The sequence below is a fragment of the Malaya genurostris genome, chromosome 1 (assembly GCF_030247185.1).
Source record: "Malaya genurostris strain Urasoe2022 chromosome 1, Malgen_1.1, whole genome shotgun sequence".
Lineage (NCBI taxonomy): Eukaryota > Metazoa > Arthropoda > Insecta > Diptera > Culicidae > Malaya > Malaya genurostris.
This window is the reverse complement of record NC_080570.1, coordinates 136,133,221-136,151,692: the sequence shown is the minus strand read 5'-3', so window position 1 is coordinate 136,151,692 and position 18,472 is coordinate 136,133,221. Positions and strand designations below refer to the sequence as shown.

Here is an 18,472-nt window from a genome sequence, read left to right as displayed (position 1 = left end):
GTATTGTCTTAGTTTCGTAAGCGAATTACGACTGACTTTCGATTCAACGATCTTCTTTGAAAATTTTTACAAAATGCGAATTTTAGGATTGCATGTTTATTTTTATTAATACACACACCGGATAATGTGTCGGAAGTGTGATAGTTTTGTCCGCATTGACGTCAATCCGGTTATGTCTGTGGCATTACCCACCCGCCATTTTTCGTTTCTCTTTAGACTCTCTTTAGACTATTAACAACCGCCGAGCAGTGAATAATACAACCTCGCAGTCGGTTTTCAGATAGTAGTCATCTAGGGGTTTTAGTAACAAGTAACCGGTTTGTGTTAAGTGGAAATGGATTCTTGTCTCTATTATGTTACCATTCGTCTCTGACTTGTCAGTGCGTAGCAGTTCAAGTTGCAAGTGCATCTGTGCATTTCTTAAACCAAATCTGATGTAGTTTAAGGCGATAGTGAAAATATTCCTCTCAACTGAAATTGTAATTTTTTTCCCCTTGATACAACTTTTTCTATCTATTTTTAACTATTTGAATTCTTACAACAAGAATGTTGCCCTATCAAGTGAGAATACATTTGTAGGTACGTATCTAATGATTAATTGTATCCTTCGAAACCTCCCATCGCGTGAGTAATTCTGCAAAGGTATGGAATTTGTATAAGCCATCTAATCAAATACCAATCCATCAAAAACAAAATCAAACTGTTTTTAATTCACACCATTTTCGATGCGAAAAAAATCCGTAAAGATAATCGTAGCCAATCGGCTAGGTTGCACGCATTCCAACGCACGCAGTTCTAGTTCCAGGATCTCGGCGGGTATTGGCTAGCCTCCCGGGTGGAAGTCGCTCGAGGTGGTGATTCAATCATACCCAAAACATTCATCATTCATCATACCAAAGCCTAAGAAACGGATGACGCTCTTCCAAAAAATCCATCCCGATGGTCGTCGTCGTCGTCATCTCCTACAGACTGAAAGAGTTTCACTGTTTGGAACACGCGCAGCACCGCCTTCAAAGGTCCCAAGTGGCAGCAGCAGCGCCACGACGAGGTTGTTGGGTGCGTTGCAAATCTCTACCGTGACCGCCGAAAACTCGTTAGTCGCTCCTTCAGATCCCGAAAAGAATAGTTCGAGCGCCGCGCACGGTGGGAGATGGGGGGGGTTTCGAGGCTGGCTCCACTAGTCAATAATTCATAAGCTTGTTTTTTACGATTTCGGCATTTGTTATAATTATGCGGCGCGTATGGTCTATTCAAAATTTGCCGCAATCAATGTTTTGCTAAGCATGCTACAGAGACGACGCTTGAGGACTTTTTTTTCCTTATTGGGGAACGAACAGAATATTTTACGGTGCTATTGGATCAGTTAGATTTATGTTGGAAACATACCGGAAATAGTTCGATTGTTTTGGCACGTGGTTTTGTTTAGAGTTTACTAAATATTTTAACACGCTCTCCTCTTTGAATGTTTGATCAGAAGACAGAAAACACGGGACGCGATAAGAATTTAGTTAAATTCAAATAAACTAACACAAAAGAATAGAAGGTAGATTTTGTTGCTGTGATGAAACATCTGACAGCTGCTGTCTCTGTCTCAATTGTCTAAAATTCACTTTTCTTGCCGATCACTTAATGAAATGCTTATCAATCTTTTTTCATTTCAACACAAACTCTTCATCATCCAAAGTCACCTATCATTTCGAAGCCCAACGAGATATAGATTGAAATCGACAAAATGGCGAAAACAAACTTTCGACAATCCGTGGAACTCGCTAGGGAGAGAAAAATGCGGATAGAAAATGTGTAACTTGTCGGTTACGTCACTAATGCCTTCAGAACGAAAAATGTTCACCATGAACATTGTGAACCTAGCAGATAACCAAATAGTAGCTCAGAAAGGCTAAGTCTAAGTTGGTCGAAGTTGGTTCAGGTATCTCCGAGAAAATTTAGCATTTTGAAACACACTGCGAGCTGTCGGTTACGTTACTTATAAGATTACAACTTCTGCACCGGAAATGTTTGCCATAACCCTTCCGATCAATGTCTTTATACTTGTTTTTAAATAAGCCTCACTTTATCGCAATTCATTACGCCATCTTAGAGAAAATTGAAGCAATAGTTGTCGGTTACGTCACTTGTACAATTACGTTTTCGAAATTGGAAGTGGCAGCCATTTGATCTTCCCACTTGATTAAGAAACTGAGAGCAGCTTTCTTTTTGCTAGCCTAAGTTTATTGAAATCTGTTTCGCCATCTCCGAAAGCACACAGGTATTTTCCTATGGACGTGCGATGATCGTAGATAGATAATCATTTCCAAACATTGTTGAAACTATTGCTCTGATATTTCATTTTTGAACAGAGTTGACATTGATGCCGATAATAATTTATATCTACTCGGAAGGGAAATATTGCAATCTAGTGTTTTTGATAATATCCCACAAAGCTAAAATGTGTCGCTTGGTTTAAATAAATCAGATTTTTTGCAATCATCGAAAATATTTATTTATTTATTTTAATATAGCAAATACGGTGGTTTAATGGCTAATTTCCGAATTGGTTTCAATCTTATCTAACTGACCGCGCAATGATAGTGAAACTTGGAAACTGTACTTTTTTATCATTCGATGTTACCTTCAGAATCCCTTAAGGAAGTCATCTTGGACCGTACACGTTTTTAATGTATGTCAATGATTGAAATTTCCCGAAAAGATGTATAATACAATCTTTTGCTGATGACGTCAAACTTTTTCATGTCATCAAATCCACAATCCTACCGATACAATTGGATTGAACTTTATTGATCTACATTAGGGTACCAATATTTTAAGGTCATCTTTAATTTCGTTAAGCGGTAGCGCCCAAAAGTTTAAGCACGAATTTTTTTTTTGTTTTGATGCCAAAAGTCGATTTTTTTTAAATTCGATTTTTTTTTAATTCGACTCTCTGGGACTCGATTTCGGATATCTCGAAAGAAGAAAGTCGAATGTTTTTCTAGATCTAGATGTAGCCCCCACCTCCCTGTAGGTGATTTTCCAAGATCTAAAATTTTTAAACTTTGACCGTCGGGCGGCACCTCCTACCCATATCCGATTTAGCTCAAATTTTGCATCGAGTCCAATAAAAGCTTTTAAACGATCTTAAGTTTATTAAGTTTATTAAAATAGGTTGAGCCATCTTTGAGGAAACTGAGTGATAGAAAACAAACGTTTTGTCGGTTAAGTTACATTTTCCATTATATCTTCGAATATCAGACAAATAGACATTTTCCGATCTCGTTCCGATTTTAGTGTGAAAGACAAAGAACGCACAGATCAACCCAATAAATTTAAAGACTTAGAATTGCAAGGATTGCGGAACGAACACAATACCCAAACTCCAGAAACAAATGGCATAGAAGTTTAGTGTTAGTGGTCAAGTCATTTCTGATTCAGATTCAGAAGGTGAGAAAATTGGTTCCTCATTAGTTGAATATTTGACCGCATGGAATGCGAAAAAAGGACTTTCTCAGTATGAAACAAAAGGTTTCCAGCACTGAATCGGAACAGGAGATGAGAACTGCATTAATTTTGAGAATCCCTAGCGCGAAAAAATAAAGGGCGAACCCTTGGTCAACCCGTCGACAATAACTGCGAGTCCACATCGCTTCGGAAAGAGAACGATTCTGTACATTTGGTGGGATAATAAAGGGTACTACGTGTACTACGAGCTTTCAAAACTAGGAATCGCTAAAAGATTAACAGTTTCTCAGATGTGGTTTTTGTGAGTTGGTGAAAAGATGAAAAAAAAACCTATTCTTAATTCACCTAGTGGTGCAATAATGCCTATCTCTTTCATTGAACCAAATTTAGTAGAATTTTTTATTTTTGCCTTTTTATTAAGATAACACTGACACTAATTTCGGCTCATTGTTGACACCAATTTATTCCGATTCCGATTCGGGTAGTTCACAAAAGCATGCGTCAGCGCTTATGTCATATATTTTGAAACATTTCTCAGACCAAAAGTATCAGCAATAATACATTTGAACATGATCATAGGTCACTATCTGAAATATTTTTGCGGATAAAAAAATATTCTGTCGATTAGGTCACTTTAACGATTAAAACTAGAAATTTTTGCCATATGATATTCGAAATCGATCCTTAGCCCAATTTTAGTCACGAGCAAGCCTAAAATTATGAAAATCAGTTAATTCATATACAAGAAATGAGTTTTGACGTTTACGTCATTTATGCCATTATACCACCGGAACCGTAAGTGCCAGCCAGTCGAACTTAAAACCTGTTTAAAAAATCAATAGTAGTTTGTTAAATACGATCTTCGAGAAATTTGAGAGGAGTAGAAAAACGCGCTTAGTTCGTTACGTCACTTTTACCATTATGTCTCCGGAACCAAATATCACTGCGATTCAATCTTCAAACTTAATTGATAGCTAAATTTTAGATTTCAAACGAGCCTAAGTTTGCTGAAATCGGTTGTGCCATCTCTGAGAAAATTGAGCGCGAAGAAAACACCGCGTTTTATCGGTTACGTCATTTATGCCATTATTTTCTGCAAAAATTCAAAAGGTGCACGCACATACACACACACACTCTTACTCAGGCATTTTCCGATCTCATAGAACTGACTCCAATTGTACATAACACTATGGGCCTCCAAGGCTCCGTTCGCCTACTAAATTTACCTTCTTTATGTTTTGTCTGTGACATTTAAATAAACTGCGATTTTTTTGTTGATATCTTTTTGGCAACACTGTTTTTGACAGATAACGCTTGAATCATATCTTGTGTTACTGTCAAACTTGCTCAGTTTGGTCTATACACTCAAGTCTTTTTTTACGCGGGGGATACGTACCACGTGAAAAAACTGCGTAACTTCTAAAACTCGCGTAACTTCAGAAATTCGCGTAAAAAACCGCGTAACTTCGGAAATCCGCGTAAAATAAAACCTCAAAACGAAAAAAAATAAAATAAAATAAAACCTCAAAACGAAAATCGACTTTGGGACTTTGAGAATTTGTGATCGCGTAACTTCGGAAATCCGGGTAGAAAAAAACCGCAAAATGGAAGAAATTTTTATTTGATGCCAAATGTCTTAGAAATTCATGAAACGTCCAGATCTGGTGTAATCTGAACATTTTTTTTTAAATCGAATATTTTCTAAGTACCAAAGAGTTGACTTAAAAAAAATATCGGGATAACACCAGATCTCGAAGTTTCATGCATTTCTAAGATTAAACAAGAAATCCGCGAACCATCAGAAATCTGCAAAAAAAGGAACCGCATAAAAAACGCGTAAAACAAGACCCCAGTGTAATTGAATCATGAATCGACTTACAAACGAATGGGTGCTGGCAAAGTTGAAGGGAGAACGTTACTGTGAATGACGAGCGTTACCGTGTGATGATCGACGATTTTTTTCAAAATACCTGACATGTTGCTTTAACAAGACGGTGCCACATCCCACACGGCACGCGAAACATAACGGCTTTCGGTGAACAGCGCCTCTCACGTTTTGGGCCCGTCAATTGGTCGCGCTTAGACCAATGTGATTGAACTCCTTTGGATTATTTCTTTTGGGGCCATGTTAAGGCTTATGTCTACAAGAATAAAAGAGCATTTATTCGTGAAATACCGACCGAAATGTTGGAGACAGTGTGCCAAAATTAAACCTAGCGCATGGACAATCTAAAGTGGAGCTGCGGCCAACATTCGCATGAAATAATCTCCAAATTTAAATTATATTGATCGCTTTATCGATGAAGATTAAATCAGTTTCTCAAATTTTTTGTGCTGTTTTGGAAAATCAAATCCTATACCTTTATAAAAAAAATCACCCTTTATTAACTTGTATGCTGTGTACCCATATATTGCAAGCAACATTTACAGCTGCCTACATTCATCGACTTATCATTTAATCATCATCTCAATCCGTTTGATCTTCGAACTCGATCCACGCTTCAATAGTCCACGATTCAAACGAGTCTAAGATTGTTAAAATCGGTTGAGCCATCTCTGAGAAAATTGAGCGGTTAAAAAACAACGCATCTTGTCGGTTACGTCACTTATACCATAATATCTCCGGAACCAGAAGTGACAGCCATTTGAGCTTCAAACTTGATAGTGGCCTCCCAACGAGCGAAGGCTTGTTAAAATCGGCTCAGCAATTTTCAAAAAATTTAAGGTAGTAAAAAAATCGTTTTGTCGTTTACGTCACTTATACTTTCATATTTCCAGAGCCAGATATGATAGTCACTTGATCTTCGAATCTTATCAATTTCAATTTGGCGTTTTCGCTTACAATGAAGTGTTAAGTGAGAACGACAATTTCACGTGGGACTAAGATAAAATAAGATAAAATTTTAAGGTTAAAGTCGGAGGTTGATAAACGACATAATAATAAGATAAAATCCATGAGCGTTTTGTTTTTTATTAAGATCGTCAATCTGTGTCTAGTTCTAGAGTTCATGAAGGACCCTTCCGCGAGTTTACCACGTGTCGATCCAATTACTAGCGAAATCGCCGTCTAAATGCCAGACCCTACCCATCATCATCCCTAGCCGGGGGCTAGAGCTGCGTAATAACCTTGACCTGCGGCTTAAAAAAAGCCCCGAAAAATATACTTCATATCTAACTAATTGAAAGCCACTTCAATTTGAAGGGCTTTTAATTTTCTACACGCACTCGACGAAACCATGCGAGAACATGGTTTGTGTTCGGTGTTTTGGACTGGGTCTTTTTTTATTATCGGCGAGGTGAATTTTATAGACGATTCCTCTGGGCCTTTTATGTGCTGACCATTGGACAGTGATTTCACCGTCGTCGTTGCCTTTGAAGTAACCTACCCTTTCGGATGTTTTCAGTTGTAAAAATTGCGTGTTCATCTCTTGGCTTCAGAAACTATCTGATTCAATTTTTGACTTATGCTGAATGGAAATCCACAACCGAACTCATCCCCAAACTGGTGTGCGCTCCAGTTATTGAGGATGAGAACTGCAACGAAGCTCCAACTAATGGAACAACTTTTTCAGGAAATTCCACGCATTGCTCACAGTGCCGGGATCCAGGCTGAAGTGAAGCAATAAATCTTGAATAAAGAAAAACAGGAATGATTTCCGTTCACAAAATCCTTTTCTCAGTGCGAAAGAAAAAGTACGAGATTCGTAACTATTACGTAGTTACAACGGTCCACATCTAATAACTGTCAAACCCGAAGGAATTTTCCCAGGCCAACGGACTCAGTCGCACACCTTCCCATCGGGATTCCACGCGTTATTGAGACCATTTAGTGTTTGGCTCCCATCAGCCCATTAAGTCGAAGTGTTCCGTGTCGCTCAAGTGGTCGGATGATCCTTGGGATGCCCTTTAGGACTTTAATGATTTGTTGAAATGTGCGACAGACAAATTAACAAATTTGTAAGCAATTGAGACTGTCAACGCCGGCCGGGAGTCAGATGTTTGGTAAATTTTTGCCTTATGCGCGGGAATTATGGTGCCCGAGGCAGACTTTTAACGTTAAACCAGACCAGACGCTGGAGGAAAAAGCCGCCGGTAATAATAAGCGCACAAGAAGCCAGCGGGCCGATAATTAACATGTTGTTAAAACAAATTAAATTGTTGCACACACTGCTGTACGTAAGGAAAGAGTCGTCCTCATCGTCGTCGCCGAGATGAGATCACTCGGAGGAAGGTTTTTTTTTCTTCCGTCGTTGATGTTTGGATTTGTGCTCCAGTAAACAAAACAGCAAAAGCGAGGCGACAAAACACACTGCTTTCAAGCATCACGGAACGAACGAACGAACGAACGAACGGATGAACCTACAAGGTTATTTGGCAGATCGCATAGCCCGACAGCAGCAGCAGCACAAAATCATGAATGAATGAATCCTGAGAAAGCAGTCTGCGGCGGCCGTGAGGAATGTGGGAACGGTCGGATTCGTTCCGGGGCCGGTCCGTTTGATTGTTTGCCTGCACCGAGAGCACCGCACGGCGATGATGAGAGTTTGTCTCCACCGCGTTGAAGTGTATTTGCACACTCTTGATCGAATGATCGTCAGGATCGTCTCGTTGTGTTCGGTTCGGTTCGGCTCGGCCAGGATGATGGTTGCATTCCACGCACAGCGTCAACGTTGCGACAACGGGAGTGGGAAGGATGTAAAAAAGGTGTAAAAAAAGGAGCGAAATGAATGCCACTGACTCGCTGGCGAAGGGCCAGCCAGAGTTCCACGGGACTCGAGGGACAGTCGCTCTTGCAGTCGGGATGGTGGGCGGTCCTCCAGGCGGTTGAGTTGTGTCAACATACTGGTCTTCCAGGAATTTTGAATTGGATTCTTCTTGGCTAGGAGGGATTGTTTGCGTTTGCTCGAGCCAGTCTGGGACAAACTGAAGAATTGTCGACAATAGACATATGTTTTTGAATGACCACTTTTGAATACCGATAAAAACTAAGCATTCCGTTTGACTAAAGTTTACACAATATTAGATTCAATATCATGCTTGAATATATAACATACATGATCAAAACACATCTTTTGAATGCGTTTACACTCCCCCTCATGTAACTTTTTTAAAGGTAACACATTTTTTTACTGAACGAAAATTTTTACTGACTGTAAATTTATAGTTTAGAAGTCATTAATAAACCACGTAGACTCACTAGGAAAAGGAAGCAATTATGTAGCGTAATATTCAGTTTTAAAACTTCAAAATGACGTTAAAATCGATTTATTATTAATTCGATTTGATTTATTTTTCTCCACGTTTTGCCCTCGGCTCCTAACTGCTCTAGCAGTTCATATTAAACAACCTTAGCAAACGAGAAGATCAACCTAATCGGCGGCTAAACACACAGGCTATGTAACCAAAAAAAAATAACAAATATCTTTCTGTTGTCAGGGAAAAGCCCACCGGAGATAGTTTAGTTAACATTTTCTCTCTAACAGGCATAAAGCCTCCTCTTCTTTTGTATCAACAGATTAAAATGATCCAAACGATACATAATACATAATAACTTAAAACTAAATCTTAGAAATTGTGCAATAATAAGAGAAAGCAAAGTCTTGGCATTACATTCCTTTTGTGGAATTTGGCCTTTCTGTTTCAACAGACTTCGAGGCCGATTCTTAGCATACAGAATCATTGCATGGCTAGTACTATGGATCCTACTGACACTAAAAATCCTTCCAGGTCGAGGCTCGAACATACGACAACTGCCTTGTAAGACCAGCGTCCTATGCATTGAACCGCCAACCCGGGCGTATAATAAGAGAAAACTAATACTAAATAGACTATTCTAGTTACAAGAACCCATCGAGACAGATTACTGAAGGAACAGCTTTTTTAGAACATTATGAGAATGATGAACATTGGAGCAATTATTCAATAAGCAGCACATACTAGTCAAAGGTTCAAAATAACTGTAGTTAGTTCTGGATGACGGTATTCTAAGAAATGGGTGGAAACGAATGAATATCTGTAATAATAGTAGAAAATCTGAACAGTCTATACGAGCTTGTAGTAAATCAGCAACCAAAATGACATTACAAACATCACGTCGAACAGAGAACAAATCTAGATCAATCAGCTTGCAACGATCTTCGTAGCTCGGAAGGTTTAATGGGTCTCACTCTACGAAAGACGACGAAGTGCAAAACGGACTAACTTGCGTTGGATTTATTCTAGGCAATGGTTCTGTACACTCTGAATCGGCTGCAAAGTCTGTTGAAACAGAAGGTCAAATTCCACTACAGGAACATAATACCAAGGCTGGAATGTCTCGAAGGAAAATATCGTCAATCTTCACAAACGAAATACGAAGTCAAAAGCTGCTTTAAATAGAGAAAAGACAAGTGGCAGGTGGCAAGTGAATGGTCGATTTCAATTTCCCGGTTTTTCCCGGCTTTCCTGGTGGTCGGGACAAAAAATTCCCGGTTTTCAAAACACGCTCAAATCGCCTATGTTAAGTATTTTTTTGAATATTTCTAGAAATCCCATATCCAAAAGAACATCGAGAGTTGAGAAATAAAGTATTTTTTGGGTATCTCGATTTAGAAATAGAAAATATTCATTATGCCAAGTGCACATAACAATGGGAAGAAGTCGTTCTTGGCTTTCTTATATAGATAAGTTATGCAATCACTGCGAAAACCGATTTTGGAACCAAGGCCCGGAGGGCTGAGTGTCATATACATACCATTCGAATCAGCTCGTAAAGATCAGAAATTGTGCATGTATGTAACGTTTTTGAGCGATCAATTTTCTCAGAGATGGCTAAACCGATTCTCTTGTGGTCCCATACGAATTTCATCCGGATCCGACTTCCGGTGAACAGGTTGAGATCTACAGAATGAAAATATAAGCTCTAATCTTGATTAGAAACTGTTTCTTCGATTCGACAGCCTCCTTGTATCGATTATATGATTTTGAGTGCTGTTTTGTTAATTACGCTCCCAGCATTCAATATAGCATTATCAGCGGAACGCTGAGCCACAAGACTTTCAAAACGTTTTTATTTAAGCATGAGGATTTGCTTAATAGAAGATTTAAGATTTAAATAATACTTGGAACGACGTTTAAAAACCTCATCCACAATTTGTCCAAATATTCATCTTTAGAACCAACAGTACCACCCAGCTCAATTTATTCCATCTTTATTTCGTCTGTTACTTTGCTACTAATGTTATTAGTATTTACTGACTCTTCAAAATAAAAACTCAATCTTTTTGACTATTTCAAATTAATTCGAGGTAACAGTAGGATTAAAACAAGAAACATAGCTGGCCAGCGGTTATGATAAAAGTGATAAGTCCTGCATTTCACGAAGGAATACAGCATTAACATTCTTGTAATTTTGTCTAAAAATCAACACATTTTATTCAGACTTCATGCTCTCTTCAGTAATTCTCTTAAGGCCATCGTCCAAGTACCATGCGCGCGGGTGGTTTTAGGAAAATTTCGATGGAAATTTCGAAAAATTTGACAAAACTAAAAACATACAGACCTTTGAAATACTTTTATCTATCTACAGGGTGAAAATGGCAGGAAAATTCAGAGGATTTTCCGAGTCTTATCAAAAATAGCACTGAAAAAATGAGCTGTTTTTGTAATTTTTCACAATTATTTGAAAAAATAATTCGATGGAATGAAATTTTTTTTCCAAAAAAAAACCTTATGCTGGCAACAAAGATCACGTTCGGAAACATTTTTGGAAAACCTTTTCACGCTTTTCAGGGAAATTAAACAATTTCATATGACCGCTTTAGTGGAAATTTTTGAAATTCGTGGATTTTCTATGAAAAGCGTGAAAAGGTTTTCCAAAAATGTGTCTGAATGTAATCTTTGTATCCATCATAAGGTTTATTCGATAAAAAAAATTTATGTCATCGCATTATTTTTCCAGATAATTGTGAAAGATCACAAAAACACTCATTTTTCAGAGCTATTTTTGATAAGACTCGGAAAATCCTCCGAATTTTCCGGCCATTTTCACCCTGTAGATAAATAAAAGTATTCCAAAGTTGGTTTTGTCAAATTTTTCAAAATTTCCATCGAAAATTTCCTAAAACCACCCGCGCGCATGGTACTTGGACGATGGCCTTAAGTACAGCTGTTACCTCGAATTCGATTATTGTTAGTGTTTTCTAGGTAGCCATGATTACCATCAGTCATTTGAAAGCCAAATAATTAAGAATTAAATTTAAAGCCTTATAATTAAAATTGAAATTGTCATAATCCGAACTATTCAGTCTTTTGTACGACTACCACTAAATAAGTCTTGTTAAGGCTTTCTGCAAAATCAGTAGTTCTTAAGACTCTTAGGATTCAAACTAGAAGTGTATTCTAGAGATGGGTAAAACCGTTCATTACAAAGAATCGCTCAAAACTTAATAGTTCTGCCGAAAGAATTAGTTCAATTGAACCGTACTTTCGTTCTTCTTTTTTATATATCATTTATTTTATCCCTTTTTGGCATGTATTTCTACCAACAATCATTCTCTTTTTATACGTTATCAAAGGTCACGAATGTGTGTAACTTCTACCAGATTCCTCAAACCAGGAAACATTCCAAAAAACGCAACTAGCTTGTGTATATCCTCTAAGAATTCGATTTTTTCTATGTCTATATAGAGAACTATCATTCTTAAATAAAGAACTAAAGTTCACTCACTCTTGGAGGAGAAATAACTCGTTGAACTGTTCGTGAACGGATTACCCATCTCTAGTGTGCCTAGTATAGTCTAAAAAAAAGTATACCTAAGGTTAAAAATGAACAAGAAACAATTCTACTCCCGATTCCATCTAACAACATATACGATATTCTTTCAAATGTAAATTTTGGCGAAACAGAACAAAATCCTTCTTAAATTCTTAAAATGGTCTTGTCGAACATCAACAATCTATGCCTCTAGTGACTGAGATGATCTAAGTTTTATTCTTCGTCGACATCAACACCCGCATTCTTGCGAATCCTACTATGAAATCCATAGGTAATGATGTTTAATATATATTAAACATATTAAACAGTGAACATTCACTGAACAAATCAAACCATCTTCTACATCATTCTACGGTTTTTCACAAACTCTCAGGAACCAATTTCAGCTCTCAAAGAAGGAAATCAAATACTCATTGCAAACGGTGGACAAGGTCAAAGTCGACAGCTTTTTAAATTTTGTGAATCTTATTGAAATCAATATCAAGATTACAACACAAGTATTGTCTCAAGATGACATTACTGAGACATTTTGATGAAATTAGAACAATTATTAGTCCACTCAAAAACATGAAGGCTCTTAAACAATTTTCATAATTTTATGAAACATGTTACCTGATATTTCTTTTGCAATCATATTCTACAAACTTATTCTGAAATTTAACAGAAATCCAGCAAAAGCATCCATTCGATGTGCTGTTGTTGGTAACAACTAAGAAAGCTTTGATGCTTTCTGATCCATTAAAAATTGCTGCCAAACTCTTACAAAAATTGTTGAACGAAACCCCATCTCCAAAGGATTGTGTACCATAAAACACGTGCGGGACAATACGATGTTTCAAAACTTTTATTGAGCTTCTCACTCAAACACAAAATGGACTATTGTCTCCAACTTTTCACTTCTTTCATCAGGAAAATCATGATGCTGAAAATTTTTACTAAGATTAGGACTAGTAATTTTCTTCCTGCATTTGCACTAAAATTCCCGACTTTTTTCCCGATTTTTCCCGGTCACTTTCCACCCTGAAATTAGCAATATTAAGAAAATTTTAGTTGACCTCAAAATACCTAACTAAATTCAGTAAATCAACTAATTTTTTCTCCTAAATGCTGATTTCGGTCTGTACGTGTGTGCTTCTAATAAATCATTTTAGTATCGAAACGTTCCCACTATTTAAGTCATTTTTTTTATTTTCATCCAAAACCAGAAACCAGATAAACTGATAAGAAAGGAGGATGTTCCGAGTGCAATCTCGTCCGGTGTGCACAACGAGTCGCGGTTATCACACAGCAACTTATGAATATTCAAAAGCAACACCCAGAACGACTCTCGAATCTCGCGAAAACGCATCGCATCTCTTTGCATATTGACCAATTTAATATGACCACCATTTTTTGGTTTTCTTTGGTTGCTGTTTTCGGGAGGTGGACCATCCAATTTGAAGCAAGCATTCTTCGCGAGAGGTGTGACCTTGCGCTGCGCTGCCGAACAGGTCGCCGAATTTCCGCTTAATTAGACCCCACCGTCGCCGGGATGCTGGGATAAAAGTAAAGGGGGTACTTACGATCAGATCCTTCTTGGTGATACTGTATTCGGTGTAGAACACTAGCAGCTCCACCGGTAGGGCCTTGTAGCTGGGCTCACGGAGCTTGGAGGCCAGCAGCAAACAGGCGGCGGCCAGTATTTGCAGATGTGTTTTTTTGATCGGGACCAGACAGAGGAAGCGGTCCAGGTAGCTGATACTGAGCAGGAAGACTTCCTCCTGGCATTTTTGCTCCTCGCACAGCTGTGAATAGAAAGAAAAAAAAAACAGAGAAAAAATGATTAGTTCTCTGGTTTTCGGGGCTAGAAAAAAAAACCACGGAAACACGGTTGAAATCGAACATGTTTGAATGCCAGCCAGCTGGAGAAATATTTCCCTTTCGCGGACAACAGGATGACGACGACGACGATGGCCTGATCAATATTGACACGAACACGCATCGGTTCGGTTCGATTGAACGACCTCCGCCAGCCGCAACAGCCACCACGGCCACGGTGGTTATCAATAACTCACCACCTCGATGACGGTCCGACTGGAGGTGGTAGGTGACAAAGCAAATCGCTCGCAGAATCGACGCAGATGTTTACACGCATAGGTTAAGACAGGACAGGCCTGGGAAACACCGTAGAGAGTCCCTCCCTGTCTTTGAAGGTTTCGCAAATATTTGCCCATTTTTCCCTCTCCCGCAAAACCCGGGAAAGGAATCCGATGTGGTAGGTTTAGTAATTTCGGCCTAGAACTGGGAACTGTCATCGTTCGGAAACATCGGCAAACCGAACCACTGAGCCACTAAACGCACCCATCGAAAGTTGACACACGATTGAACACGAGAAACGACGAAAGCGGAAATGTTATCTTGCGCACAGAATCTAAAAAGAAAAAGGTTTTCAAAGCAGTTAAAAGCAAACAACTAATGCGTAAGGGTAACGAGAGAAAAAAAAATACAGCGCTCCATTTGCATGTTGTCGGCGAATCTAAAGACGCGTCGCTTCAGATGCTAATGTCGCACTCTGCCACCGCGGACGATGGGCACCGGGGAGGTGACAATTTTTTTAAATTTTTGCTAACCTGGGATCGGTCGGCCAGGTGCGTGTTGAATTGTCTCGTCGTCTTACGACGACCCATAGGAAATTTCTCAGAAGACCATTACGTACGAGCACGAGGAACGCACTGCCTCCGGGGCACCGGGTCCTACCGAAACGCGTCGCACAAGTCAACCTCGGCTAGACACAGGTAGGATCCCTCCATTTTTTCTGTTTGGTTGTTGCGTCGTACCAAACCCCAAACAATTGCTAATCTCCCAGGCGGCTTTAATCACGTATCCATTCAACCCTCCCGGGCCAAACAGTAAGACAGTGAGTGGCCTAATTAATAGCTTGTTTACTGGCTTCACGGAAGTTAGAGAGCCGCCCGATCGTGCCGACGAACGAGGAAGACGAGGAAAATTTAACGTTTTTCGTGGTTGGCGGGATTTTTTCACACGCACCCCGTGCCCAGAAGAGGAGGTGTGTTCGCGTTTCGTTCGGTGAAGTGGCCCACACGAGAGAGACCTTCATCGCCGAGTCAGACAGAAGTATCGAATTACGCCGTAGATGTTGTTGTTGTTGTTGTTGTTAGGGGACCTAGAGGATCGCGATAGAGCACTGGAGGTTCGATCTGTTGATTGGTTTTTTTTTGACTTGCTACCTTGTCTTCAGGATTCCAGGATGTTGATTGGCGATTTCGATTGCGGTATGGCGATTGCCGGGCTTGGCGAGATGATAGCTCAATTGAAGAGTTTTTCGGCAGGTATGCCGATCGTTAAAATAGTTGATCTATTATGATAACGCGGCTTTGCGGTAGAGGTTCCATTAATTATTTGAAATCTGACAACCGATAGTTGAGTAATCAAGGTTAAATGATTTCTCACGATGAGATAAACGACGAAAAAAAAAGGTTGGCAATCGATTAATGAACTACAAACTTGAAAACGGCAGATTAACCTCTGATGAAACCTAATGTAGCTAAACAATCTGCAATGAGAGCTGTCTTAATATTACGAACAAATCAATCTTCACACACGAAATATAATTAACTGGACACTAAAGAAAAACCGGTGAAGCAAAACAACCGTACATGTACGCTATGCACGGTTGGTGAACAAAAACTGAACAAAGTAAAGATAAATAGTGTATCGAAAATAAGCTATCCAAAAATTTTTCTTTCATATTATGATAAAAAACGATATTTTATTCAAACTAAAAATTGATCCTTCTTTGTACGAGGTTAAACTTGAGTATTTATTTTTTATTTTTATTTTATTTTATATTATTTCTGGAGCAGGGAAAAGCCCACTGGAGATAAGTTATCATCAATCTAACACTATGTCTCCAGTAGGCATAAAACCTCCTCATCTTTTTTACCAACAGATTACAGAATATCCAAATGATAACAGTTCGGCTGAAAAGTTCGTATCGTTTAATAGAAACACACATTTATTTGCCAAAATTCGTTTTTATTATTCAACATAATTGCCATCAGAGGCGATACAGCGATTATAGCGATCTTTCAACTTTTCGATACCATTTTTGTAGTGGGGGCCAAATCTGGAGAATACGGTGGATGAGGGAGCAATTCGAAGCCCAATTCGTTCAATTTCAGCATGGTTTTCATCGACTTGTGACACGGTGCATTGTCTTGATGAAACAAAACTTTTTTCTTCTTCAAATGAGGCCGTTTTTTGAAATTTCGTCCTTCAAACGCTCTAATAACGCTATATAATAGTCACTGTTGATGGTTTTTCCCTTTTCAAGGTAGTCGATGAAAATTATACCATGCGAATCCCAAAATACAGACGCCATAACCTTACCGGCCGATTGTTGAAATCTTTCCACGCTTTGGGTTCGGTTCATCGCGTGCAGTCCACTCAGCTGACTGTCGATTGGACTCCGGAGTGAAGTGATGGAGCCATGTTTCGTCCATTGTTATATATCGACGAAAAAAATCGGTTTTATTTCGATATAACAGCTCCAAACACTGCTCAGAATCATCAATTCGTTGTTGTTTTAGATCGATTGTGAGCTCACGCGGCACCCATTTTGCACAAAGCTTTCTCATATCCAAATATTCGTGAATAATATGTCCAACACGTTCCTTTGATATCTTTAGGGTGTCAGCTATCTCGATCAACTTCACTTTACGGTCATTGAAAATCATTTTGTGGATTTTTTCACGTTTTCATCGGTAACAGCCTCTTTTGGACGTCCACTGCGTTCATCGTCTTCGGTGCTCATATGACCAGTACGAAATTTTGCAAACCACTTACGAATTGTTGCTTCGCCCGGTGCAGAGTCTGAATAACACTCATCAAGCCATTTTTTGGTATCGGCGGCACTTTTTTTCATCAAAAAGTAGTGTTTCATCAACACACGAAATTCCTTTTTTTCCATTGTTTTCACAATAACAAAAGTAGCTTCACTCAAAATGCAATATCTCACAAACTAATAATCAGACAGCTGTCAAAGTTATACACGTATCTTTTGAAGGTTGGTACTAACTGAAAATTGTATGGATTTAATTCTAGTGGCGCCCGCTCACGAACTTTTCAGCCGATCTTTTAATGCTTTGAGGCAATATATGTTTTCGAAGTCTTTCGTCACACGGAAGACGAACCCTATCAGTATCGAGCCTCTATTGATGGTATATTCAATGTGCTGTTTGTAATTCATTTTCGAATCCAAGATAACTCCCAAGTCTTTAATACACGATTCTGGTCTAAGAACAGTTTGTTAGACCGTGTAGTCGAATTCAATCATAGAATGTTTGCGAGTGAAAGAAATAACAGAACATTTTGAAGCATTAACGGTCATTCGGTTTACTCTACACCAATTTGTAAAAATGTCCAGTTGTGACTGCAAGAATCTGGCGTATTCGACGGTTTTGATAAGGTGAAAGAGTTTGAAATCATCAGCATACGATAACTTCATGCATTTTAGCAAAATGTTTAAATCGTTTAGGTAGAGCAGGTATATGAACGGTCCAAGATGACTGCCTTGAGGAACTCCGGAACATAATGAAAACCGGATGAAATTTAAGTTATTCCTTCACGAATTTTTTAACTTTTGATCGAACGCTCTTCATCATGTTACGGACGTGTTTTGCATCGCCTTTTTCGGACGCTTGAGCCTAAATTTTTTTGAACTCCTGCATGTTCCCAGCTGCCTTGCCAGTAACGTTCGATGGGTCGAAGCTTAGGGCAGTTTGGTAGATTGATATTTTTCTCAACGAAATTTATACCCTTTTCCGCAAGCCATAGTGAGCCGACACAAAATCCGACCAAAAGAGTGGCAGCAACCTCATCTGGGGACACTCAGATCGATAGATTTCTGCATTTATAGTTCCGGTAGTGAAAAAAATGGTTGACTTCAAACCACAGAGATACCACTTTCTGGTCCAGTTTCGGGTTGGAAGAACCGGGTTTTCTGCCTCTTCCTGGTAGCTCATCCAAAGAATAGTGTTCCCCGAACTGATTAATGATGGTTTGAGCACTGGCATGATGAATTCAGAACCGCTTCGTCAATTTTTGCATAGTAATACTTTTCTCACTTAGCCATGTGTTCAGAACCTTAATTTTCACTTCCTTTTCAATACGCGACATTTTCGAAAACGCAGAATTTAAGCCGCACAAACAAGTAAACAAACGAAAGATGACAGCCAAACGCACAGCATGCTGTGATCTGAG

General features: G+C 38.9%; 1 protein-coding gene across 1 annotated transcript in view; it reads right to left on the bottom strand.

Moving 5' to 3' along the window:
- Positions 1 to 18,472, bottom strand: part of LOC131425859 (G1/S-specific cyclin-D2) — a 249,721-nt gene that overhangs the window by 153,628 nt on the left and 77,621 nt on the right. Inside the window, exon 2 of the mRNA XM_058588104.1 lies at positions 13,774 to 13,995. Within this exon, the coding sequence (XP_058444087.1) occupies positions 13,774 to 13,995 (222 nt within the window). The remainder of the gene's footprint in view (positions 1 to 13,773; positions 13,996 to 18,472) is intronic.